General features: G+C 39.7%; 1 protein-coding gene across 3 annotated transcripts in view; it reads left to right on the top strand.

Annotated features, from left to right (window-relative positions):
- TC2N (tandem C2 domains, nuclear) overlaps window positions 1-25,218 on the top strand; it is a 34,523-nt gene that overhangs the window by 6,000 nt on the left and 3,305 nt on the right. For 2 of the 3 annotated variants that reach the window (XM_064658987.1, XM_064658986.1), the window contains exons 2-12: window positions 8,146-8,272; window positions 8,937-9,170; window positions 12,509-12,673; window positions 15,179-15,270; window positions 15,916-15,991; window positions 17,140-17,240; window positions 17,926-18,042; window positions 18,899-19,090; window positions 21,004-21,118; window positions 21,594-21,793; window positions 24,110-25,218. The exon at window positions 24,110-25,218 is cut by the window's right edge and continues 3,305 nt beyond it. In XM_064658987.1, the coding sequence (XP_064515057.1) occupies window positions 8,206-8,272; window positions 8,937-9,170; window positions 12,509-12,673; window positions 15,179-15,270; window positions 15,916-15,991; window positions 17,140-17,240; window positions 17,926-18,042; window positions 18,899-19,090; window positions 21,004-21,118; window positions 21,594-21,793; window positions 24,110-24,220 (1,470 nt within the window). In that variant the 5' untranslated portion in view covers window positions 8,146-8,205 and the 3' untranslated portion in view covers window positions 24,221-25,218. The remainder of the gene's footprint in view (window positions 1-8,145; window positions 8,273-8,936; window positions 9,171-12,508; window positions 12,674-15,178; window positions 15,271-15,915; window positions 15,992-17,139; window positions 17,241-17,925; window positions 18,043-18,898; window positions 19,091-21,003; window positions 21,119-21,593; window positions 21,794-24,109) is intronic. The other variant, XM_064658988.1, reaches the window with a different exon arrangement.

Raw genomic sequence — 25,218 nt, 5'->3', positions numbered from 1 at the left:
TTGGGTTTTCTTATCTTTTTTTTTCCCCTGAAATATACAGGAAGAGCTGTTTGCATTAGCTGTCTGATTGTTATATGTGTATCCATGTGTTTTCTGTATGGCTCTGTGGTCATGGCAGAGGCTGAGGAGTCCTAGATGCCATTCAGTGCTCTTTTTCAGCATTTCCAAGGGCCATCTTTTCAAAACTAGACACATTTAACCATGTTAAGGAACTCCACAGGCAGATGCTCTTGCTTAAAATACCTTCTTCTTGGCTGTCCTGTTGAAAAATGAATCCAGATGTTTCCAGTTTTCTTTGGTATCAGAGCTATAGAGGGACTGACAGTTCTATTTTTGTGGCTTCCTGGCATTATGGCAGAAGGACAAAAAATTGGATTAAAACTTGACACAGAATACATAAAGAAAGTCTTAAGTTTTAAGTTACATTATAAAGTAACCATCGGTGATTGTCATGATTTGTTCCTAATCTGCTTAGAGCGAAGGACTTATCTTATGTTGAATTCTTTCCATGTTCTCATCAAAAGCCAAATTCTTTTTCCAGATATTCCAGTCTCTTCAGCTTTCTTTTCTGGTGTCCTGACTTCAACTCTTGCTTTGCCGTTTTCCATCTGAATCCAGAGTGGTCTGCAGTCCAACATAATGGATTTATTCTTTTGTGTTTACTGCCCCAATACATACCATATTGTACATCCTTGTCCAAGTCAGTGAATTTATCTTCGGTTCAGAGGAACAGTGTTGTCAGTTCAGTAATTGGATGAATTGGTTCCTTGCCTAATGCAGCATTAGGAAGAAACACTATATCAACTTTTACAGCCCAGAGCATAGGGGATTCAGCATATTAAAATCCCAAGTTTTAAGCTTTATCATGGGATAGATTTATAATGTTTCCCTCTCAACTCAAATATAAATCTCACACGAGAAAACTGGTTCAGATTTACGGAAATTGTTCTTTTGGCCCTTGTAAATGATATTATTAATCTTTTGCGTACTGGGGTAGGATTGGAGTAAGTCTGTGTTTAAGAGCTGCAGGTGCAAGGCTATAATGCTGAGCCAGAGTCAGGGTGTCCCTGGGGACCATGTCAGAAGGACAACTTTGGATCGTGTACTCATGCCAGGGCTTGTTCGCCTTCTCCAAGGGGTGCCTGGAAAGCAGGAGCAGTTGTTCCTGTAGCACAATAGCTCAAGCACACACACCTGCTCAGCTTTATTTTTCTTCAGGGAAGTAGGCAAGAGCAATTAGTTCTTCTTTGTGATGTTCTCTGTTCAGTGCTCTTGTGCCTGGACTGCGTGTGCAGATGTGCTGAAAGCCATTTGGCCTCCTCCAGACTGGAGCCCTGGGAAGAAGCAGCTGCTGAGCTGAAAGAGAGCACAGCTAGATTGCACAAGTGATCTTTCTGTCGGGTTCAGCTCAGGGCCTGCACAAAGAGAGACATATATTAGATCATCTTTGTCTGGGCAGAGAAGCTGGAGGGAGAAGGGAAAGTTGTAGTGGGACATGGCATGGTCTCTCCCAACTGCATGCAGGAAAATGTGGCTGCTCCAGGAAAACCCTTGTACAGTTAGAGCTAGACCTCCTTGGCAGGAGGGGGTCACAGTGAGTTCTGCTTTTACTGCTGTGACAACACCTGAGTTAAGAATTGACATCCAAGATCGTTTCCTTTGACTCAGGAGAGCTTGCTAAAGCTGAATAATATTTTTATACAGTTTTATACAGTATTGAGTGCACCTGCTGATTACAAGGGTTTTAAACTTTACCTGCAACTGTTATCTTTATGAGAGCCGAATAAACAATATCTTACCTGAACACTACAGCAGTCATCAGAGGGAGAGTGGAGATGCTGTCTGTGTGGAGGAGACTCCCATCTTCCTCCTCTTCTCCATGTGCTCAAAATATAATTAGGAGGATGCAGAGCTAGTGGTGGACCAGTAACAATTTGGGATGTCAATACAGTGCTGTAGGAATGAGAGCAGTCTTGCCTTTACAAGTGGTAATTAATGAAATATTTTCTCATCTTAGTTTATCCTGTGATACTGTTGAGTCTGAGGTGCACAGTTCAGTTGTGGTGTCAGCCTGAGAGAAACTGGTCAAAGAAGCAAGATAATGTTTTGAGAAGAACTATACAAAACAAACTTAAATGGTGTAAAACCTACAGGTTTATACTTGTCTACATGGCTTGCTTTGGTCAACTTAGCTTACTGAAGAGAAATACAAGAGAAGGTTAGATACTAATATTTTAAGATCTGAAGGAAGAGATACTACTTATAATTAATGCTCAATTTAGCAAGACATAAAAACTAGGGGGAAAATTAAGCTGGAGATAGAAAGTTAAGATATAAATAGTGAAGGAAGTCGGCTACTGGAATGTTTTCTGAAATAAAACTTCCCCCGATGGGCTGCTGTGTCATCACTTACCAGTGCTTGGAAGGTGCTTCCTGTGCCTCAGCAGTTAGTGGTTTGTTTGCATCATGGAGTGTGACACTCTCCCCAGCAACTTTTTGCCATCTATTTCTGTTACCAGATTCGATTGTGTAAGTACTTAAACAACTCCATGAGGCTCTTTGCCCCAGGAAAACTGTGCAACGGTCTGTCAGAAAATCCCCATCAGCTAAACTTGGTTAATGACACGTGGTCTCCTCTTCAGTTTTAAATATGTAATTACACTCTTCATTTATTTGTTGCACTGGGAGAGTTTTGCATCTCTTCATTATGTTTCTGTTGAACTGTTTCTGAGATGTTTTTCACAAGAATGGCTATCTGGTTGTGTCCTTCAAAAGCCTTCTCATAGGCTCTCTTTTTCTATTGTGTCATTTCAGCATCTCCTTTGTGATCCACTGCTTTCAGAGTGAAATCCATTTCTCTTTCCAGGCACAAAAAGAGGGAAAGCCTCACATTTTTTTTAATTTCCTTGGAAGGCAGAGGAAGTGGAATAATCCCTGCGTGTAAATTCCCAGAGCTTTCATGCTTTTCCCAGAGTTGCAGCTACAACCAGAGTAGGCAGGTGTATGTACACACCCACACCCACTAGTTACTACAGATATTGCTATTGTGGGGTTCTTCCAGAAATCGGTATAGATAGGAGCCTTTTATCATGCACCTCGTAGGTGTGTGTTGGCATGACATTTTTTTCTTTTTTTTTTTTAATTCCTCTTCCTCCAGACAACCTGTTGCTGCTGAGGTTTATGATGAATAGGAACAAAAGCTTGTGTCCTCTCATTTCACATGCTCAGACCCACTTGAAGTATCTCTCTCTCGTGCGTGGGTGGTACAAGTTAGATCTGCCTACAGTCCCCAAAAACCTGAAGTTTGTTTTTTTTAAAACTGTGGTCTTTATGTTAATGGTAAGTGTGTGCCTGTGCGTGGCCCTATGTGTCTGTGTGGGTGCATGTGCTACCCTTGCTGCTACAGTAGCAAAGCACCTGGAGGCAAATTTCTCAAAACTATTTAAGCTATTTTACTAGTGTGGGACGGTTTTGAGGTGCAGTGGTCACAAGCCACCCCTCTTCAGATGAAGAGCTGTGCTCAGGGAAGTGCCTAGCTCCCAGGTGCTCTCCCCCAGAAACAAAACCACAGAACAGCTGGCTGTGGAAGTGAAATCTTCGGCAGCATCTGCTCCATCAAAAGATAATCCATCTGACCTGCATCAGAAGCAGCTTTTGGTGTGCTGTGTTTCTGTTAAACATCTGGAGACCTGAGGTGGTACTGTTACGCTCTCTGAAGGATTTATATGACTGGGATTGACTGCATCCCCTGGATCCTAAAGGCAGAAAGGCCCAGAGGTAGCATAAACGTGGTGTTTGGCTGAGGTGTGAACTGGCAAGCTCGAGCTCGCTTTCTCCACAGGGCAGATCCTCAGATGTTGCAAAGTGTCCTGGCTCCTGGACTTGTAGACACTTATGTCATTCAACATCTGTCCCAAATGCTTAATAACAACCAATCATCCCTGTTTCCGGATATTTTCTTTTACACATCCTGCTTTGTGAGAACTTACTGCTACTAGAATTTAGCCGTGATGGGTCTCTGAAATGCAGATCTGAGAATGCATTTTATACATTTATGACTGGCAATAAATCTCAAAACATTTGAAACCACTGGTTTAGCCAGCTCTCCCTGTTTGAGAACAGCTATTTCACCTTTGTTTCTATTGCATAGTTTTCAATGTGTTACCTGTTCAACTCCTATGGAGCAGTGCTGTGACTAAATGCAGTAAAATCCACTGGCAGCCTACAAACATGTTGCAAAACATACCCTTTCCTCATATGGCAGCAAAGACCTGACATTTCTTTTCAAACTGCTTTCAGCTTTTAATATATAATATTGCAATCATCCGTTTTCTATCATGTTCTTTTCATTTAATGAGTTGTTGAAAATATTTACTTTCTTCTCCAAACATCTCTGTCTTGTAATCGTTCTGGAGGCATCTGGAACTAAAATCTTTGATACTCTGTTTATCTGATTTTAGCTCAGTCAAAATTTCTATCAGAGAAGTCTGGAAATCATTAAGATAATTTATGTTTTCCATCTAAACCCATTAAAATAATAGTGATTGTAATTCTCTAGGCTCAGTGTATGTGTGTGGTTGCTTTCTAAACTTTGTCGTTTCCAGGATGTTCTAATAAGCTTGGCTCTTCTTTTGCCTTAGTGTGGAAGTACAATTGCTGGGTTACGATTCATTATCTTACTTTGCCTTGACACTGGGAAGAGAGAAATTAAAAGGGTTACTGAAATTGGTGAAAAACACCAAGAAGGGGAGAATTTGAGACAGAGTGACAAGATCTGGGTTCAGTTTCCTCTTCTCCTGCAAATTGATTTCTCTCATTTTTTTATCTGAAAATGAGGGATAATTCTCCTTTTCCCCCATCCTTTTCTCAGTCTAGTATCTCCAGAATGGAAGATGTCTTTATCCATGCATATTGCCTAACAAAAACTGACTCCAAAATACAGAGATAGCATCAAGGGGTCCTAACTTCTTGTTAAAATGGATGACATTACTGGGAAGTCAGTACTAGTTTGGAATTCGGGGGGAACCTAAAAAGTATCTCTACAGTTCAGGTTTATTTCACAAATGCATTCCCAGACGAATTCATGTTAGTGCAACCTTTTAACAACTGTTGAATAATATACTGAGGATTTTTGGGTAGCCAACACCAGCAAAAAGTTCTGGCATGTGGGATAAGTTTAACCTTTGATAGAAATGTCAACTTCTGTCAAGATCATTAAATACTTTTTTAGTCTTCAACAATATTTTTGCTCATTTTCAGTTAATAAAATAGTCAATAGAACGTACTAAATTTCTTTCTCTCCCACATGGTTAAGAGGAAACTTTTGCATGCAGTGAAAATTGTATAACTAACTGTAGGCAGTTTGGAAAATACAGATATGAGAAAATATATTAACTGGGAGCCAAGCCATCTAATTTACTGCCAGAATTGCTCTTCTGAACTAAACCAAAAAACAACTGTATTTATTTCTGTAGCTTAGTTAAGTGATTAAAATTTTTAAAAGTATTTGAGACGATCCATGTTGTGCTTTCACAAAGCCAAGTGCTCTAAGCAGAATGAGGGAGCACCGTGTCTAGATGGTGATGGTCTGTCCCTCAGCAAATGCTGTCATTTTTTTTTGTAACGTGGCTGTGGTACAAGTCTAGGAACCCAAGTGCAAGATTTGTCACTGAGACCACTACATTTTTAAGCATAAAGAAAGTGTAAACCGTGCTCTAGTCTCTTGCTCTTGGAACTGTCTTTTCAAAATCCTGTATTTAAGCTAAAACTCTTAAGATATGTGTCCATATACTTTGGCACTGGCTACTGATACAGCCTTGCCTACAAAACAGTAATCTGTAAATAGTATACTGTTTTGTACAGTAGGCAGTGATGAATTGCTTTATATTTGTCTTCAGATAGAAAAAAATGTATGAACATTTGCATATTGATAAATGGGGAAAAAAGATAATGATTAAAGACTGTATCACTGAGCCCTGTGATGCAAAGGCAACTGCTTGTGACAGATGATTTATATTTGTTTATTTGCTCATATTAATGGTTCCAGCTAAACAGTTTACTATCATGAACTGAATTTTCTCTGATGCAGAAAAACTAATTTTTCCACTTTATGTAGCTGGAAAGTAGGGCGGTGTTACTCACATTTGGTTTCTTCACCAGCAGTAGCGAATAAATTCAATCTGGACATCTTAAGATAAAAGTCTGTTTTGCCTGTGCAAACTGCCACTGAGGCTTAGATACCATTGTTGCAAAGCTTAGAGCAAACAGAGCAGCTGTTTCAGCCCAGTTTAAACATGGTGAGCAAGAGTGAAGCATATTAACTCCAGCTGTGTACTGATAACAGCTGGGAAGGAAAATCACTGCAAGGGAAGCCTAAGTAAACTAGAAGGCTTAGTTATCACGAGCGTGCCTCTAAGGGAGGAGCAGCAATGAAAATCTGATCCTTAGAACCATGGAGGATTTAATGAGGAATTCCCATGCCTCTTTTTGTGCTTCTGTGAAGATGCAGAGCAGGTTCTGGAGGTTGTGGCATTGCCTCTGAAGATTTTTGATGCAGGTCTCATGCTGTACTTACACTCATGGGCAATTTTGAGACCAAGGCAAGTACTGAGTGATGGATTCTGTGCATCCATTCTGTGTAATGGTGTCCCTTTTAAAGCAGAATATTGCACCGCTGCCCTGTCTGATTAGAGACTATGCTGTAATCTCTTCAGTAGCCTACATTATTCCAGAATAATATGTACCAGTATTCAGGCTACTTCTGAGGTTTTTATATTTGGGTACTTGTATTTTGCTCTGTTGAACACAAAGAGCAGTATAAAACTAGAGGAAATGATAAATATCACTCAGTGGTAAACCCAGAAAAAATTATTCAGAGAAGTTGTATTAAAGCAAATATTTCCTTATGTCCTTGTTGCAGTAGAATAATGGTTTACCTAGGTTTAGGTTTAATGGGAATATATTTTAAGAATTTCCTTCTGATCAATCCTTTGTGATAGCTTACGATGAAGAATAATTCTGGGACAGTTATGCAGTTGGAGTACTAAACCTTCATTATATTTCACACTAGTATTTTAAAGATAACAGGTTAATGTAGGGCTTCCTTGTGAAGGTCTCAGTATCTCAGTGACTGCAAAGGCCCAAAACATAAATAGCAGTACTGGAGGTACTCTGTGTTTTCCTCCTTTATCCTACTTGTCTTTCCCGTCCCTTCAACTTATGTTCCTGTTCTATTTGGTGTCTTCTAACCTCCGTGGAGTTAAAATCGTGTCTTGGGTATGTTCTACTCAGAACCTTGTGTACTTTAGATGGATGTAAAAGGACTAGACTTACACAGCTAAAGTTTTGGACAGGAGGCAACACAGCTGTCTGTGTTCTTCTGAAAAGAGAACATAAGGATATGAATAAAGACATTTAAATGAGGCCAGTTAGCATTGTCATAAAGTTCTTTTAATGTTAACCAGCTGTTAGAGACTTGTTCTCATTCTTTAGTAGATTACATGCCTCTTATTTTGCTGAAAGTCAGCGTGCTCTATTTCTGTATGCACAGCAGATAATTATATAATAAACCAGGTCTTCAGTTTCATGTGTATACAATTATGAGAAAGCAGTAGTTCCTCAAAGAAGGCAGTTTTGGCATCATTCATAAAGAGTGTTTTCAAGTTAAAAGTATGGACTGTGTTGAGTGAAAAAATGTAAACACGTATAGATGTATGTGAAAATAGTAGAGGAGCAAAAGAGGATAGGAGAAACATGAACGAGGGAAACGGAATAAAAAACACATCTTGCAAATGACTTGACAAGACCACATCAAAACAGCTGTAAAGCTGGGTAAACTCTAAAGCCCAGTGGCATGCACAAATTTGAGGACAATTTTAGTGTTCCCAAAAGACAGGGACCTGTCTGAGTGGGTTACTGAAAGTATTTGGATGCTGTATGTTAGTTATTGTCTCTTTCCTTATGTTTTTATACAAAAATAATTTGTCTCAGAGAAAGAAATCTGATGGCTCTGATCTTTTTATGACTGAAGTAACATTCTCATTGGGACTGTGTCCAATAAGCAGCTGCATATTAAATAACTGATAATATTGCATTCCAGTTTCAACTATTCCCATCTACTACGGTTTGTTTTATTGTGTTTTTCAGGTTTGATTGCTGCACTGGATCTTTAACTGTGGTCCCCTCTACATTGCAACACTGAAAACAATGGCAACAGAATATATGAAAACGTGCTGTAAATGGTGTTTCTGCATGGAAAACGAAAAAAATGATCGTGAGTTCTGACATAATGACATCAACTAACAGTTTTGCTGTTCTGGTTTCATTAATGGTGAAATTTCCCATTAATAAAATGACTGTGTCACCCGTGATAAACTTGATTTCTTTTACAACATCCAAAATTCTTTCCATACCTCCACTTGGAGATTGAACACATGCTTTTAAGTGTTATGAATTGGAACTGAGAAATAACACTTGTCTGGAGTCTGCTCTTTGCCGTCTAAAATACTGTCCAAAAAAGACAGCTTTTTTACCCAAGGTTGTGTAAAGGTCTTGTATCTTTCGAACTCTCAGAATTCGAAAGCTTTCTTCTTTTTTTTTTTCACTCTGTGGATTTACTGTCAGGATTTTGTTTGGTGTCTCAGTTGTTTGAAGAACTCTTCAATGATGCAAGTGTAGCTTTTGTGAAAATTCACATTATGAGGAAGGTAGCTATAAATATAGAAGCTTGGGCAACAGAGAGTTTGGACCAGTACAGGTATCAGGAGGAAAAATATCTTTTCCAGGTGCTAGTCCTGAATGCTGTAAAACTGAATATTAGCAGCTGTTAAGTAATGTATCAAGTACAGATACTATTAAATAAAAGACGTTTGTTCATGGTATTGTTCAAAAATTAATGCACATGTGGACTGTCTGTTTTTCTTGCTCTTTATTTTTAGCAGTTTCCATGGTGCAGGAATTTGAAGCAGGAGCTGCAAGCAAGCCAACTATTGTAGAGAAGCCTCCATTGTCTTCTGTGTCAGTGAAGCGTCAAGTTGGCTGTTCAGAGGATTATTTGCTTTCTAAACTGCCCCTGGATGGTCAGGAGGTACCATTTGTGGTCCCTCCATTCAAACTGGCGTATGTACAGCCAAAGAACCTTCCTGGTGTCTCACATGCTGGAGGGATTAAAGGTACAATACAAACAGCATTGCTGAAATAGTTGTTTAGCTTCTGCTACTCCTTGAAAGTTATTCCTACTGTATTCCTACTGAAAACATATGTTTGCAGAACTTTTCTAGAAGCCTGGTCTTGTTTCAAAGAATCATAGAATACTATGAGTTGGAAAGGACCCATAGAGATCATCAAAGTCCAACTGCTGGCCCTGCACAGGACACCCCAAAAGTCACAGCATGTACATGAGTGCATTGTCCAAATGCTTCTTGTACTCTGGCAGGCTTGGGGCTGTGACCACTTCCCTGGGGAGCCTGGGGAGCTTGTTTCTTTTCTCTCTGGACACCCAGAGAGGTTTTGGGAAGTATGTCATCCCACTGCGAATCTCTGTGATGTTGCATGAATAAGACTGAAAGGGATGATTGCACACCAGTGTTCATACTCAAAAGTAATGGAAGACACTTACGGGAAACAGAATCTTTAGCGAAGAATTTATTGGAGGCAAGGAAAAACCTAACACATGCCAGCATCCAGACCACTCAAGTAAAAAGAGGAGGGTGGTCTGGCTTTCATGGTTAATATACTGATATGTTTTAACATGCTAACACATCTTCCTTTTCAAATTTTGCCAATACATGGCATGCGCTACTACTTGGCAGAATTTTTTGTCCCTCGTATTTCCTATTTCCTGCTTTTTTTGCTGCTTTTTGGGAGGCTGGGGACACAGATCTCCATGGTATGAGGTTGCAAATGATGTTATGATTCTTTGCTTCACGGCAATCTTGTGTTTCAACCTCTGCATGTTAGTCCCATACTCAAACTGCCAAAATTATGTAAATGCAGTTTAGACACAGTGCCATTTTAAAAGAATAGGATCCTGGCCCAGTAACATGAGTTACAGGGCATACGCTATCATTAGGCTTTTAGTCCTGCCAGAAGATGCCTAAAATTAGGTAAGGGAATGGCACAACCTAAACAGTAGTTTTTTCTAGCATTTCTTTATCTCAAGGATGTGATAAGCTGGGAATATGCTTTTAGTTCCATGTGAATGTATTTCTTTTCTGGAGGTGGAAACCTTAATAACTGAAAAAAGTCAGCCACATGTTGCATAATAACTAATGCATCACTACATAACTTTTTTTGTGTTTCTGTGGTTTTATTCCCACCCTCCTCTCTCTCCCTGTCCTTGCCATTGCTTCTTGTGTCCTCCTGTGGGCCTATTACCAAACTTCCTCCTCATCCACCACTGCTGGTAACACTGGCACCAGAGCCAAGCTAATCAGCCCAGCAGAGCTATTCGGTGTAGATTGGCCATTCTGTGCCTGATCTTTCTTGTGGGCTTTACTTGTGATGTCGCACCAGACACGAACAGGCAACAGAATAGCTGGAGGTAGAATATGTGAGGTCCCTCTCCTCTCTGAGCCTGATCTCCCCATTGCTGTTGCCTGCTATTTTGGTAGCTATTTCTTTTAAGTCCACAAATGGACATGCTATGGAAATGCAGGACATGCTCCTGATAATCCCCTTTCTTACTGGGCCTGGGTGCAGGCTTTACCTTGCTTTGTCCTATCTTGTCCTCAAGATATTATACAGAGAAGTCCAGCAAGGACTTTGGGGTATGAGTATTCTCCAGGGAGAAGGAAGATGTGTCTAACAGCATTTAGATGAATGTTTTCTTTGTTCATGCTGTTCTACACAATCTTATCAGTCAGTGTCTACATTGGGAATTCTGGTTCCTGATCATTTCTGAAGGACCTGGTGTACAGAGTGGCCCTTAGGCTATAAGCTGGCAGATCTTCTGGCAAGATGACCTGACTCTTCATAATTGTCTCTCTTGAGCAAATATTTTAAATTCTTGAGCAAATATTTGAAAAGTAGCTCTTATGTCAAGTAGACAACTTTCATTTCTATTTCCAAATATAAATACTTAATTTTTAAAGTACAGCTTTCTAAGCCTCATTAAAATTGTGTTTAAAAATGCAGCATTTACTTTTCGGGGAGATTTACTAAATACAGTGAAGTGTGCTGTCATTCCTTCCTCACATTAGCCAAACCACCAGCATACTCGAGAAATGTATTTAGAGTATTTTTTTCTTAGACCGTTGTTAAATATCTGTAGAAATCCAAGTTCTGCTCTCAGTTCCACTCCATTTTCTGTGCATGTCTGGCCATTCTCCTTTAGCGAAACAGGACATTCTCAGTGTTAGCTCTTGGCATCCCTTCTGAAAGCAATTAAGTTCTGGCAGCCTTTCTCTTCAGTACTCACTGCACTGTGTCTCATGCTCTCACAGAAGTAAGCTAGCAGGAAGAAGTGTGCTCCTGGTCTGGAACACTGGCTTTTCCATCATCTGCTGTGTAGCAATTCTTTATGGCCTCACTTCTAGCATTCATCCTAATTTACGTCATTCTCCAGCCCATTATGCTTGAATTCGTGCTTTATCGTTGCTCATGTTCCATCTCACTGTTTCAGTTATTCTTTTTCACTTTGTTGGCACTTGAGGATTTTACAACAGTGATAGTTTGCCTCTTATGGTGCAACACGCTTTCAGAACAGAAGGCACTTTATTGTGGGGTAAAGAACTTTTTAAGAGATAGGTTGAAGTCCAGGGAGGTGAAGTGAACAAAGTAAATGTTAAAGTTTGGCAGAATCACCCCATTCTCTAATGTACCGTTACATATGGCTTCATTTCACTCTAGACAGTAAAGAACACTACAGCAGTGTTCTTCACTGTTTTGCTGACCAAGATGTATGTGTTTTTTTCTGAAATGATTATGGGCTGAGTAAAGGGCTGAGATTCAAGCATTCTCAGATACAACTACTTGTGCTTCAGCCAACAATTCAAGTAATTTTGGACCAGTGATTTTACCATGGACAGGCTTCCCAAGGAGACTAGATAAACAAGGAGACTGCAGTCACAAGCTGCATTATTTTTCCATACAAGATCTTCCTGAAGGTGTTGGGATCCATTAGCTGAGTGGGAATATCCAGGGAATAGGTAGCCAAATAAATTGGAGGTTTTTTGTACACATGGCCCTACTTATCCTGTTAATTTCTGTCTTGCTGTCTGTCTGTGGAGCCTTCTGTATTTTAACTACTTGGCATTTACTGCAAAACTCCAAGACAGGGTATGCATAGTTTTTTATGGCCAATTAAATTCCAGTGTTTGCTCGCACACTGTGAAAATCTGACATAATTTGAATGTGTGTTTTCTTTTTCTTTTTTTTTTCCTTTACCCGAAGTAGATAATATTGAAATATTTTGTCCTTTGCCCTGAAGGCACTCTGCCTGCCTTATGAAGCCAGGCAGCATGTGTTATGTCTGGGACTCTTGCATTTGATGTTTACTTGTGCTCCACAGAATCTGCCAGGGCCTCATTTGGTGACCGGAAAGCAGAGCTACACGGCGTGTACCAGTGGCCCCGCTATGACGTGTACAACCCCTTCTATTTGGAGCACCGGGTTTCGCCAGATCTGATTAGGCGCTCCCAAGCAAAATCAGATAACAGGAAATTATATGGATCAGGTGAGGAGAACCACGCCCTTACTTTTCTCTCTGCCTCCCTTTTTCAGGGTTTATAGACAAGAGGGCAAAAAAGCCATTAGTCTACAGAAGTCTTGTTTGATTACAGCAGTCCCAAGTCAGTCTGTATGCTACGGACACTTCTTGGATGGTGAATCAATCTGTAGAGCCAGCTCTGCTTGATTTTCAGCTGTACTGTTACTTTTTGTCGTTTGGGGGCATCAGAAGACTCTGTGCACCACACAAAGGTAGAGGAATTGGTGAAGTGAGCTACTGTAGCTGCTTCTGATCCCAAAGAGGATGCAGTACTGGAGATTTCAGCTACCAGTGATAGAAGTGAGGGAGCCGGAAAAAGGAAGGCAGGCAGTATGTTGAGTGGAGGAATGCCTGAGGAGTACGTACCTGGGAAGAGAAACAAGCACCAAAAAACGTTCAGGACCAGATGATAAGAACAGGTGCAAAATGGGACATGATGCTCTATGCCAGCTCTTTTGTAGTTTGCTTTTGAAGCTACAGAAATGTCCCCACTTCTCATTTTGTGTAAGAATGGGGGAGGGCTGTGCGATAGTAAAAGTTCAGATAGAAAGTGTTTGGCTACTAGGGAAAAATTGTCTTCTCTGCTGTTCATTGGTATATGTATCCTCTAATGAATGCTGTTTAGACTGAAGTAGATGACTAGGTGTTGCTTGTGATTTCTAAGGCAAATGCATTCAGAAAACTCAAACACTTGAAGAAATGTACACGATGTACATGCCTCTCCATTAAATCGGAAGCTGGCAACAGCATGCATTTTTTAAGATGTTTTATTTAGAATGGTATATCATGCTTATTTTACAGCTAGGGGAAAATGTCTCAGTCTGTGTCCTGTTTCAAAATAATTGTGAATCACCATAGAGACTACATGAAAAGACTACTCCATATATTTTTTAAGAGAACAAAACACGTGTACAATTTTAGCAGCCTTTAACACATACGGTTTTACTAGGCTCTGGAAGCACCTGTGGTGGGAGCCAAATGGGTTTTATAAAACTGTCTTGAACATCTTCCCTTCAGTTCATCATCTCTTTGTCCATTTTTCTTCAAGCAGAGTAAACACTTTACTAGTTTTGTCTTACTAAGTTTAAACACAAGAAAGGTTACTCTAGTGTGTCTACAGTACAATTTTAAAATGCCTTCTTCCTCCAGAGTTTTTTGACAGCTGTTTCAGAAGTTAGATGATTCTCTTCTTGTGCATCTATAGAATATTTAAGCAAAACTCTAAGCCTAATTTGTTGCAGCAAGTGATACTTTTCATATATGTGGGTTTAGAACTACAGGATGTGTTTATTTGGAATGTATGAAGTGAAATTTTAGAATTCTAATATTAAGTTCCTCTTCTTCATCTTAAAAAAACCTACATAAACAAATTGAAAAATAAATTTATTGATGTTTTCCCCAAATTCTAGTTATTAGTAAACAACATATGTTTAAAATTTTTCTGCTTTTTTAATATTTTCTTCCTTGGGAAAAGAAAGAATTATTTTGTATTCTATCATCTTACAATAACCATAATTAGTTCTTTCTTTTGATAGCAATAAAAAGGAAATACATTTTCAGTAACGAGAGATATAATTCTCTTAAGATAATGATCGGTGGATTGCAGTGGATGTCTTCTGCAATACCATAACACAGCATTGCAACAAAAAGCAGTTCATTGCATTAGATAGCCCTAGAAGCTAAACTATGCTCATTTGCTTCAGTATGGGCCATTTTTGAGTTGGGCAGCTTTAAAAACCTCTTGAACATCGCTGGAGTCAGCAGAGATTCCTGAAACAGTGGCATTAGTTCAGCTTTTACCTACTGTTGCTGTATAATTATGCAGAGAAAATGTCCTTTAGCTCTGTACTGAGTTGGGGTCAAAAACTGATAGCATCTACTTAACCACCAACTGCTGAGGAAACCACTCTTCTATAAAATAAAAGTCTTGGGTTTGTGCTATAACAGGTACGTGTCATATTAGAGTTAAGACTTGCTTTGTCTGAGATCTAGTAAGGATATGGAGTGTGGTGCTTTGACACAGTGATCAGTGAAGCCAGGGAGATGAGACCAAGTTTAGCAGGCAGCATGTTTTTGCCACTGGAATCTTTACTGTGGAAAAATTTTAAAAAGGCTAAACCCCAGTTCTAGCTGGCTAGATTTCAAGACAAAGGTTTTCTGTTTCGTTAAAGCATCTACTAAACAAAACATTTCTCTTGAGGGAATAACTTTGAGGCAGGCTCCCCATCCTACTAGTGCTACCAGTGTGACCAAGTAAGTTTGAACTATTTCAAAGATGGAATTGAGATATTTTAATGGCTTGCTCTCTCCATTTTGCCATTTCAGGGGAGAGTTTTGGAAAGGGGAAGTAGGGAAAGGTGCTGATATCCTTCCTTGGATGTTATTTAGGTTTCAATTCTACCACAGATCTACTTACATTTTTTTCTAGCAATGATGCTGACATGATTTATATTGTTCTCTTTGTCTTTTTAGTTAGTGATTTAAGATCTAGTACTTTGCCTGGATCACTTGATGTCAGTCGTTCAATGTTTGATCTCAGAAGCCCGCCTCATCGATCCATGAAGGTGCGTTCCCCTTACATATATATATAATTTAGGTTATGCTGAAAACTCAGATTACTCAGTGTATCTGTTCCTGTTGCGTTGTGTTTTCAAAGTAAATACTGAAGGGCATTGTACTGTGCACTGGAAGGACTAGAGGGGAAAGTTCAACATCCTGACTAACTTCAAGAGGCCTTTTCCTGAGGCTGCTCTGACGTGCTGTTCTGGCCCAGAAGGGCTGTTGAGAAACCCAAGCAGGCTGTTAGGCAGGACAAGACAGACAACAGGTCATGGCTCATCTTGTGATTTCTCCCATCAGTTGAAAAGTGGAACACTAGAAGTTTCCATTGACACAGAACACTGCCTTTATTTTTTTTTTTTAAGTAATCATCTTTTAGATAGCAATGAACTTGTGTGTGTATATATATATATATATATATATATATATATATATCCATGAGCAAAAAAAAAATCTGTGCTGGTCAAATGGATCCTGTATTAGCTCATTGCATCAAAACAGTAATCGATGGTGGATTAAGAGACTAGTAGGGAATGAGGTAATTATTTGAAACTGAGTGGTTTGTTTTCATCACATCTTGTCTGGTGGTGTAATCTCTCTGGGTTTTGCATCTGTTGCTCTGAATTAAGTGAATTTTTTGTCCCCCCCAGAGATATGATTCAGTCTCCAGTGTACCCAGCAGTACTTCTTCCAGGAAGGACTCACAAGGCAGTAACAGGAGTCTGGGTAATGTTTTGTTTGCTTACCTTGTAATGAAATATTTCCCTTTGCACGTGAAATATTAAGCTGTTTCTACTGTTGTTTGGTTTGGGTTTGGTTTTTTTTTGAGATGAATCTAACTTGCAGGTCAGTTTGGAGATTACTTTGCAATTTGAGATTGAGTTTTGGACTTGCACCTTCCTGTTGTCAGGAGACTGAGCAAATGAGACTTTGAGGAGTTCTCATGCTTTTGAAAAAATCATCCCTGGATTTACTACCCTCATGAATTAAGAAATTACAGACATTCTGTTAGGGTAGAATGCAGCACTAGATCACAGATCTAGTCCTTTTTCATCTCTCAGTACAGTATTTTTCTGTGGGAAGTGCCTGAAATCCAATACATATATTACACTGGTAATTAGACGAGAATATTGCACGCAAACCCAGCATCCTTATTTATGAAAGAATGCTGAAGAAGTGGAGATACTGCAAAACAAACCTTCAAAAATTAATCAAGTCCCCACAAAAGTCACTCTGCTAGAAGTCAGAATTTCTCCCAGTCTCCTCAAAAAGAAGACTGGGGGCAATGATCTAGTTCTAGTCAGGACAGAGAAATGCTGGATGTTAAATGGCTCTTCTGACTTGGAGAAAGCATAATAGTAAAATGTTTACTAGACTGGAATTGAAATCTGAGAAAGGTAAACAGGAGGCCAATTTATAAACTTAATGGTGAAAGAGATTAAGGGAAGTGATAGAATATAAATGTGTTCTGGGTGTCTCAGGCACATGATTTTTTTCTTTCTAAAAGTTGTTTGAGTACAACTAGTTATTAAATTCAGTAGAGATAACTCAGGCACATGGTGTGATTCTTTGTGTGGTCCTCTGCAGAGCCACAGGAGCTGGACTTCAGTGACCCTTAGGGGTCCCTTCCAGTTCAGGATATTCTATGATTCTATTCTGTGAAATGTGAAGGCTTTTAGCTATGCAAAAGGTCAAGCTACAGGACTTGGTGGATAGTTTGTCATTAAAATGTAGGTGTTAAAGTATTTCAAACTTACTTTGAGAGGAGTTTGCAAAGATAACCAGTCCACCTACTAACGAGTTCCTGTATTCCTGGAATGAACATTTAAGATACTGCATTACTTCTAAAAACACTAATTGGCTTTCTTCCATAGATACTATTACATTATCAGCTGATGAACGAGACTTTGGAAGACTGAATGTGAAGTTGTGTTATGTTTCTTCTGTAGAACAGATTTGGATCACAGTTTTACATGTAAGCAAATATAAATAAGTTGTTTATTTATTCAAATTGCTATTTTCCTATACTTGATGTTAATTCTCATTAAATTTGGCTCTCTTGTTACTTTAATGAATACTTTTAGGAGAAAAATAAAATTACTGCTAAGTATTAATATAAACAAAGTTCAGTCAGGTCTAACGCTGGGCTTCAAAGCATCCTGCCTCTCCTTGATTTTTTTTTCCTGTTGCAATCCCTGTTTCCCTGTTCTGTCAATAGCAAGAAGTAATATATAACTCCTTATGTTACTATACATATGTTAACGTGTTCTGGTTGTGGAGTGAGGAACTATTCAGCATAGATTAGAAAGCTGAGATGGTCATAGGCTGGTCCTGCTGTGGACATTTTCCTGGGGAAATCTGAAGGCAGTAAATGGAAGCAACTTCAGAGGCAGCATTTAAGTGACTTCTGTGATTCTATGACTTTAAATCTAACAGTTCCTTCAGGGCAGAACCCTGATAGCACTTTGAGGACACATAGCTTCTTGTGGCCTTTTTGTAAGCAAATGTGATACTGTTATGCTGGTTGTTTTATTTATTTCCAGGAACTATGAGTAATTTTTAGGCAATGGAACTTTGAGTAGTCAGATACCTCAGGACTATATCAAATGGTAAAAAACAGTCTTACATTGTCTAAACTGACTGTGTTTTCAATGTTGCAGTGCAAAGACCTGTGCTGGCCTTCTAGCTGTGGTGAGAATCCTCGTATTTGCGTCAAGGGAATTCTCACACTGCCCAAACCAGTGCATTTCAAATCTTCTGCCAAGGAGGGCTCCAGTGTAAGTAGAGTCAGGGAAAACACTGAGAAATCTTTTTCCCAAGGAAAAAAAAAAAACATGAAATGTAAATGGATTTTTAAAATGGACCAAACATCCACTCCTATGCCATGTTTGCTGTGGTAGTTGCCTAGATGTGGGTTACTTCCCCCGACTTCTCATAATCCTATTAAAAGCCTCATTCCACTTCTTCCCCCTATATCCTCTCTTGCATTGCACTGTTGCCCTCCTTCTCTCTCAAGGCTACAGGACAGATGCTCATAGGGGACTGAACCATGAGCTGCTGGTCTTGGCAACTCCATGGTGAGGGACCAGAGGAAGACTGGGCATACATGTAGGTGCACACTCATCCCAGGGAAGGTAGCTGATGGTGTGCCTCTCATATGGCAGGAGACAATATTAATGCTTTGTCTTTACAGAAACTGTAAGAATTGGTTGCATAGGACAAGATTCCTGATAGTGGCAGTAAACGAATATTAAGGGGGTGGAAGAGAAAGCAACATAAACCTCCCATAATGTGAGCCAAAGATGAAAGAAAATAAAATCAGCTGGAGAGACTGTAGCAAAAGGCCACAGAATCTGTTATAACAATGTGTGTGTGCTGTTGTAAAGCTCCAGAAGAGATGGCCACAACTCGTTATAGTAGTGAAGAATAATCCCGAGCTTTCCCCCTGCCAGGGTGCAACAGTGAGAGGATGAGTCTGTGCAGGCTTACCACTATAAAAGCACACTTTCCATGGCAGCCTAAAATAGTAGTTGTGAGCAGTGGCTATAGAACGAAGACACCTTGGTTTCTAGGTTCTGGGCTCAGTGGGACTCTCTTAAAATGGTGATGTTACTCCTCTGTTTTTCTTTCTAGGATATTGAATTTATGGAAACTTTTGTATTTGCTATTAAACTGCAAAGCCTGCAGGCTGTCAGATTGGTATTTAAAATCCAGACACAGACTCCCAGGAAAAAAACAATTGGAGAATGTTCCTTGGCACTGCAGGAGCTGAGCTCGCAGGAATCAAGTCATTGGCTGGATATATCTCCTCCTTCCAGAGCACCTGTAAGTGCCAATACTGTGAAAGTGTGTTGTTATCTCACCTAGAAAGAGTTGCTGGAAATGAAAGTAAAGTAAAGCAGTAGTAAAAACGAGGGAGGTTATTTGTTTTTCTTCTCCCCACATCCTTGGGAAAGGCATTTTGATGGGGAAAAAATGCAGACTTTTGAACTCTGCACATAGCTGTTCTGGTCATAAACTGCAGCTGTTTCTAGGAAAATAGCTCAAGCAGACTCTTCCACACCATGGCTCACAGCTTGAGGGAGGGGCATTCTGGGGAAATGTTCAGCAAAGGACACTGGGTAATTGTCTTTTCTGACCAAAAAAGCATCAGAAGATCCTTAGCACTCACAGCAAGAGCTCAGAGCAAATGGAATCTGCTTTTGTTGTGGAAGAAAAGTGCTAAGATCTTCAGTGGCTTGAAAATGCAGAGACAGACATATATTTAATGTTCAGATTGCATGCTGTGAAGTAATAATTCATACAGTTCATTTCCATTAGTGTAATAAGAAGCAGGTGGTTTTCACAGTGGGATTTCCTTTCCCCCTACCCTTACTTTGTTTGTTTCTTTTATAGATTGTGTCTAGACATTTGTATTTTCAATAAATTAAACTTGAATTAGCAATCCAAAAGCAAATTTTATTTTAAGCGTGTCTGAGTAAAATGAACGATACTCTTGATTTCTAACGTAAGCTACACTTGACATTTTTTAGTTCTAACAAGAATAACAATATTGCTTCAAAAGGAGTAAGACTAAGTGACAGAGGAAGCTGTTTTAGAAAGCGTTTCATCTCAATGTAAATTTCTGAATCATATCATAGTATCTCTCTCTGTGTTGGCTTTCCTCACTATTATATCCAAGAGCCCTCCAGACACTGCTGGGATTCATCCCTGTGCTACCCTGTGAGGCAGCAAACACTACCCTCCCTGCAAATTGAAAGCCAAAGCTCAGAGTCGAGTAAGTAGCTTCCTCTCAGGGTTACACAACAATTCTGTGGCTGAGCTGCAAAGAGAATTTGGATCTCTTTGATGAACCGGAGCCTGACTTCTCTTTGCCTGACCTGTTGTTCTCTCACTTGGTGCATTTTGCTTCACTGAAGTGCATTAAAACTTGAAGGGAACCAAGACTAGCAGAGTCCATTTCAACAGAGGCTGCCAGGAAAGGTGGGTCTCTGTTGGCCTTTTCCTGATGCTTTTACAGTGTTCTGAGTATGTTAGTCTGACAGGAGAGCAATGAGGATGACACAATGAACTTTGCCACTAGCAAAAATTCTAAAATAAAAAAAAAATAGACTGAAGATCTCGGATCATTCAGAGTGTGTGCCGGGCAAGGGTGTACGTGTGTAGGCATGTAAAACACAAGTGCTTCCATAACATAGGAAACTTCACAGTATGCAGTCACCCTAAGCATTCATGACATTAAGTGACAGGGCTTTGTATCTATGGAAAACGTTGCTTATATCTCCATATTGCAAAATTCAGAAGTGTGGGAGGAGAACTCAGATGGTTTCTGTTTAAGTGGAGCACACCTGGTCTCTCACTTCCACACCCAGGTTTAATAGAGCTGCAGCAGCATGTCTGGTCTTCCTGCATGTGTCTGCTCTTACCAGTACAGACTCTTTCCCAAGTGAACACTGAGGACTCGTTTACTTGCCCCTATCCCTGCCTGCAGCCCACCCAGGGCCATCTGTGCACCGCACATACGCAGTCCGTCAGCAGAGCACATGCATTGCAGCTATGACAAGTGCAAGATGAACTTACTGTGCATCTGCAGGCTGTGTATACAACACATGCTCATGTTTCTGTCCAGGAAATCCCAGATAGAAATGCAGGAGCCCAATATATGACAGAATTCCTGTGTTTCCTGAGTTTATAAGCAACTTAATCCACATGTTATGGCAACATTCTTCTGCTTGTAGGTGCGCCGTGCAGAACTTCAAATAGGAACTTGTTTTCAAGCAATAAACAGGAGGATACAGTTACAGATTCTTGAAGCACAAAACCTTCCTGTTTCATCTACACCACTGTCCTCAAGTAAGTTACATCAGCTGTTTCATGCCTCCTGTCTAAAAGCATTTGTAACAGGTTAATTGCTGATCAAATGGGTTGGCAATTCATAACATTCTTTACAAACCTCAGACTAACGTATTGTGCAGTAGACTTCCATTGCCAAGGCTTATTTCCCCAGATGTCTTACTTGATTACTTTTTGTTTGGTTTGAAGCTATGTGTTTATGTATTTTGGAAGATTTTTATCCCAGTATTAATCCTGACATACAAGAGCATTAGCTTGCACTTGCTGTTTGGATACTGTGTTAATCAGTTCAATATTACTGAACATACTCTGTTTGTGTGACTAGTCAGGAAAGCTATTGTACAGTTCTTTTGGCCAGACTTTTGAGAAACTGTTGCAATTTGAACCATACATATGGATCTGGTCGGTTCCTGTTTGGGTGTGTTTGTGAGTAACCCTTTGTGTGCTATGCCTTTTTCCTTCCCTTTTGTGCCAGATTTCTTTGTGAAAGTTGGAATGTTTAGTACAGAAGGGATGATCTATAAGAAGAAGACTCGTCTTCTGAAGTCCACTAATGGCCAAGTGAAGTGGGGAGAAATGATGGTTTTTCCAGTTAGCCAAGCAGAACAAGGAATTAGCTTTCTCATCAAGCTCTACAGCAGAAGCTCAGTGAGAAGAAAACACTTCCTAGGACAGGTTGGTTTCTCCTAAATAGCCTGATCCTTTACCTAAAATCCAGTTCCACAGGTTTCTTGGTATGAGTTTTCAAATACCTTAAATGAGGTGGCATATAGCAAAATAGTAAATTCTAATAAACTCTTCTGGATGTAACCCAAGCAAGAATAGTACTGGATTCTTAAACATGCACTAACATCAGAATAGGAGTTTTGTGTGGAGTATTACTATCTGAAAGATTCCTTCCAAGAGACACACCATCTCCTCCTTGCCTCTAGGCTTTGTAAAGAAAACAAACACAGCACTCACAGGATCTGTACAGCCTACAATGTCCTGTACAGCAAGGGGGGGTGTTGGTTACCCCACCAGTACACTTACAAACAGGTGTGTGTAAAAGGAAGTATCAACAGCCACAATATGAGACCGCCTTCCTAGGTAAAACCAAAAAAGCTGAAATCAGTACTATATTCTAAGTATATATGATAAAGAAATAATATAGGTGTCCAAACACAAAGTATTTTTTAGGCTTGTTTTTTGTTGCCTTTTTTTTTTTTTAACAAACGGAACTTCAGTAGTATCTCTTTGAAAACATTTGTGTGATCATATTTATTTAACTACCGTAAAGCTTGGTAGTCTGGTCTCTTTATTCTCTCTGTCCTCTTCTCCTGGTTGTTCTAATTTACCATCATCCTGTCCCTTCTTTCTCTCCTTTTTTTCTTGGTATAGTGAGCCATAGCTGTTGTTAAAAATCTCTGTGCTTTCTCTGACCCAGTTAGATGCAGTAGCAGAATTCTAATATATGCAAAAGCGAATAATGTAGAATTGATTTTGAGACCCCCCAACTGTAATGTCCTATGTCAGATGGAGGACTGTGCTGTCCCTAGGTACAAAAAATGGTACTGTCCCATTCTGGTGCTGTTTCCTGTGCCTGCTGAAGACATGCAGTGACAGGAGATGCTGAAGTGCTAGATGCTGTAGAAATTATGTGCCAGCAAGAGTTATGTAAAGTTCCTCCATTTTTTGGAGCATCATGTCACACATGTCCCATCTTTCTGCAGTTCCTGTTGGTGGAATTGGATTTGAAACAGGAAAAGAAAAAAATGGTTCTTTTTAGTTGTGCTACTTTGGGGATAAAATAACTGGGTATGATTTTGCAGTCCCTAGAAATATGTGAGGTCATCTCAATCTGATGAGTTACATTTAATTCATGGATCTTATTTTTAGGGGGAGGAAATGAGCTACTTGTGCTCCTCAGAGATTATTTGGAAAAGGTTGTTTCAGCTCATGAAGGCAGACATTGCCACATAACACACGAAGACATAAAATATGGCTCAGGGGAAAATGTACTTTGAGCAATTGGCTGGGTAGCTGGAAAAAAATGACTATAGCTGGATCTATTAACTTTGTCCTTCAGAGAATGATGTTTAATTGGATGCTGTTCTAAGCAGACAATACATAGATTAGGCTGCTTTTACAAGCATGTCTTTAATCATGGGCAAGATGTACATTGAATCTCTGTGGATGAAACATCAGCTGTCTGTGGTATTCTGGAAGACATTATTCTCACTTCTCGAGGACTCATGCCCCAGCAGTGTAGGCTAAATGTACTTCATGGTCAAGGTTTCTGAGAAGTCTTAAAAGGACTCATTCTTGGAAGACATAAGGAAATAGAGTCCTGTAAATAACGATACCTACTTACATAAGCAGAATTCTTTTGGCAGTGGAGGCTGGTGATAATGTTAAGGGGGAAAATTTCCTACTTGTACTTCATTTCCCTATTTCATGGCCACTACCCGTTAGCTGAATACTGAGAAGAAACGGACTCTTACTACGTGACTATGTGTGGTATGGGCATGTTAGTAAACTCTGTGGAATGCAGGTTTGGCCCTGTCTGTGGGAGTGTGCAATTTTAAATGCTCATGGAAATGCTGGACAGCTTGTGTAGGGGATGCCAGATGGCTCATGGCCAACTGCGTTCGAATGCACAGAGCCACCACTGGCCCTGATGAGCCCTTGACCCCAGCACGTGCATTTGAATAGAGCAAGGAATGCCTGACTTAAAACATCTTATTAAGTACAGAAACATTATTATGTGGTGGGTTCTCTAAACTACTTTAGAGGCTAAATTTAAACACAGACTCTCTGTGTTCCCAGCTGAAAGCCAAAATATGTTAGGATTAGCAGAACTGTATTTATTGCTGTTATGCTTTGGTCACAGTCTATACATTATATCTTGTTCTACACTTGCATGTTATTTATTTGGAACTAGCAAAGGCTGGGCCTCTGTGTTATATCAGGTAAACTCAATTTTATTTTTGTTTTTGTTTCTTAATGCAGATCTGGTTAAGTCCTGATAGCAATAACAGTGAAGCAGTAGAGCAGTGGAAAGATACCATTGCCAACCCTGAAAAAGTTGTTGTTAAATGGTACAGCATTGGTCCATCTTGAAGACTGGAGATGAAATTCAGAACTGATTTTTCTACAACAATTCCTATGCTGTCTAAAATAGTATAAATAAAAAGAAAAATATTGTCTACACAAGTTCAGTTCTTCACTGCATCCTGCCTCTGTGGAAACTGAGGAAATTCACCAAGAGAAATACCGGCTAAATATTATTAAGAAGAAGACTTTAGGAACTGGGAAAAGTGTTCATTTGATTTCAAAAAATCCACCTTGAAAAAAAGATTTTTGCCCCTTTCAGGCTTCATAAAAACACAGAAATTCAATCTTTGAGAGAAACAGCTTGAATCAACTCTATTTCGCGTTACTGACATCATCTTCATCTGCAGTCTTGTTTTTGGCAGACTCCAAAGTCCATGGGTATCAGTTGGGTCAGTGGCTTGACCCTGGGTACCTGTGAGCCTCTGGGGTTGTTGACACCATTTGATCAGAGTAACACGTGCTTGAGCAAGTGGGAAAGCTGTGGCAGTAGATGAAGGCATTTTTGATGAAGGGTTGTTCAGTACCTGACATGCCTGGAGCCTGAGTTTGCCCCCATCCTTCTCTCGAAACAGAGAGATGGAAAGACAAGAGTTTCTTTGACTTAGTGATCTTTGCAAGAGGGCCCCTCCAGACTTGCTCTGTTTGGGTAAATTCTGTTTGGAATAATGCAGAGGCAATGACCCTGCTTAGGAACAGAGCCAGTATTTTTAGATAAATTACTTTCTTATATAGAGTACTTATATGTAAACCACTTCCTATCTAATCAACAAGGCTCTAGCGTTTGCTTACATTGCCAAAACCCAGACTAACATGTACAAAGGAGCAAAGATTTACTTACATAAGTGCTTTTTGATATTAATTAAAATGTAGCATTGTAAGGGACTTTGTTTAAAGGATAGGCTACTACTGCAGAAGTATTTGTTATATGTCTACAATGCTGAAAAGTTATGTGTGGGAATATATTTTTATTACTTGTTTCTAGTAAGAAGAAATTACCATATTTT

This window comes from Pseudopipra pipra, chromosome 6, assembly GCF_036250125.1.
Source record: "Pseudopipra pipra isolate bDixPip1 chromosome 6, bDixPip1.hap1, whole genome shotgun sequence".
Taxonomy (NCBI): Eukaryota; Metazoa; Chordata; class Aves; order Passeriformes; family Pipridae; genus Pseudopipra; species Pseudopipra pipra.
This window is presented reverse-complemented; position numbering and strand designations above follow the sequence as displayed.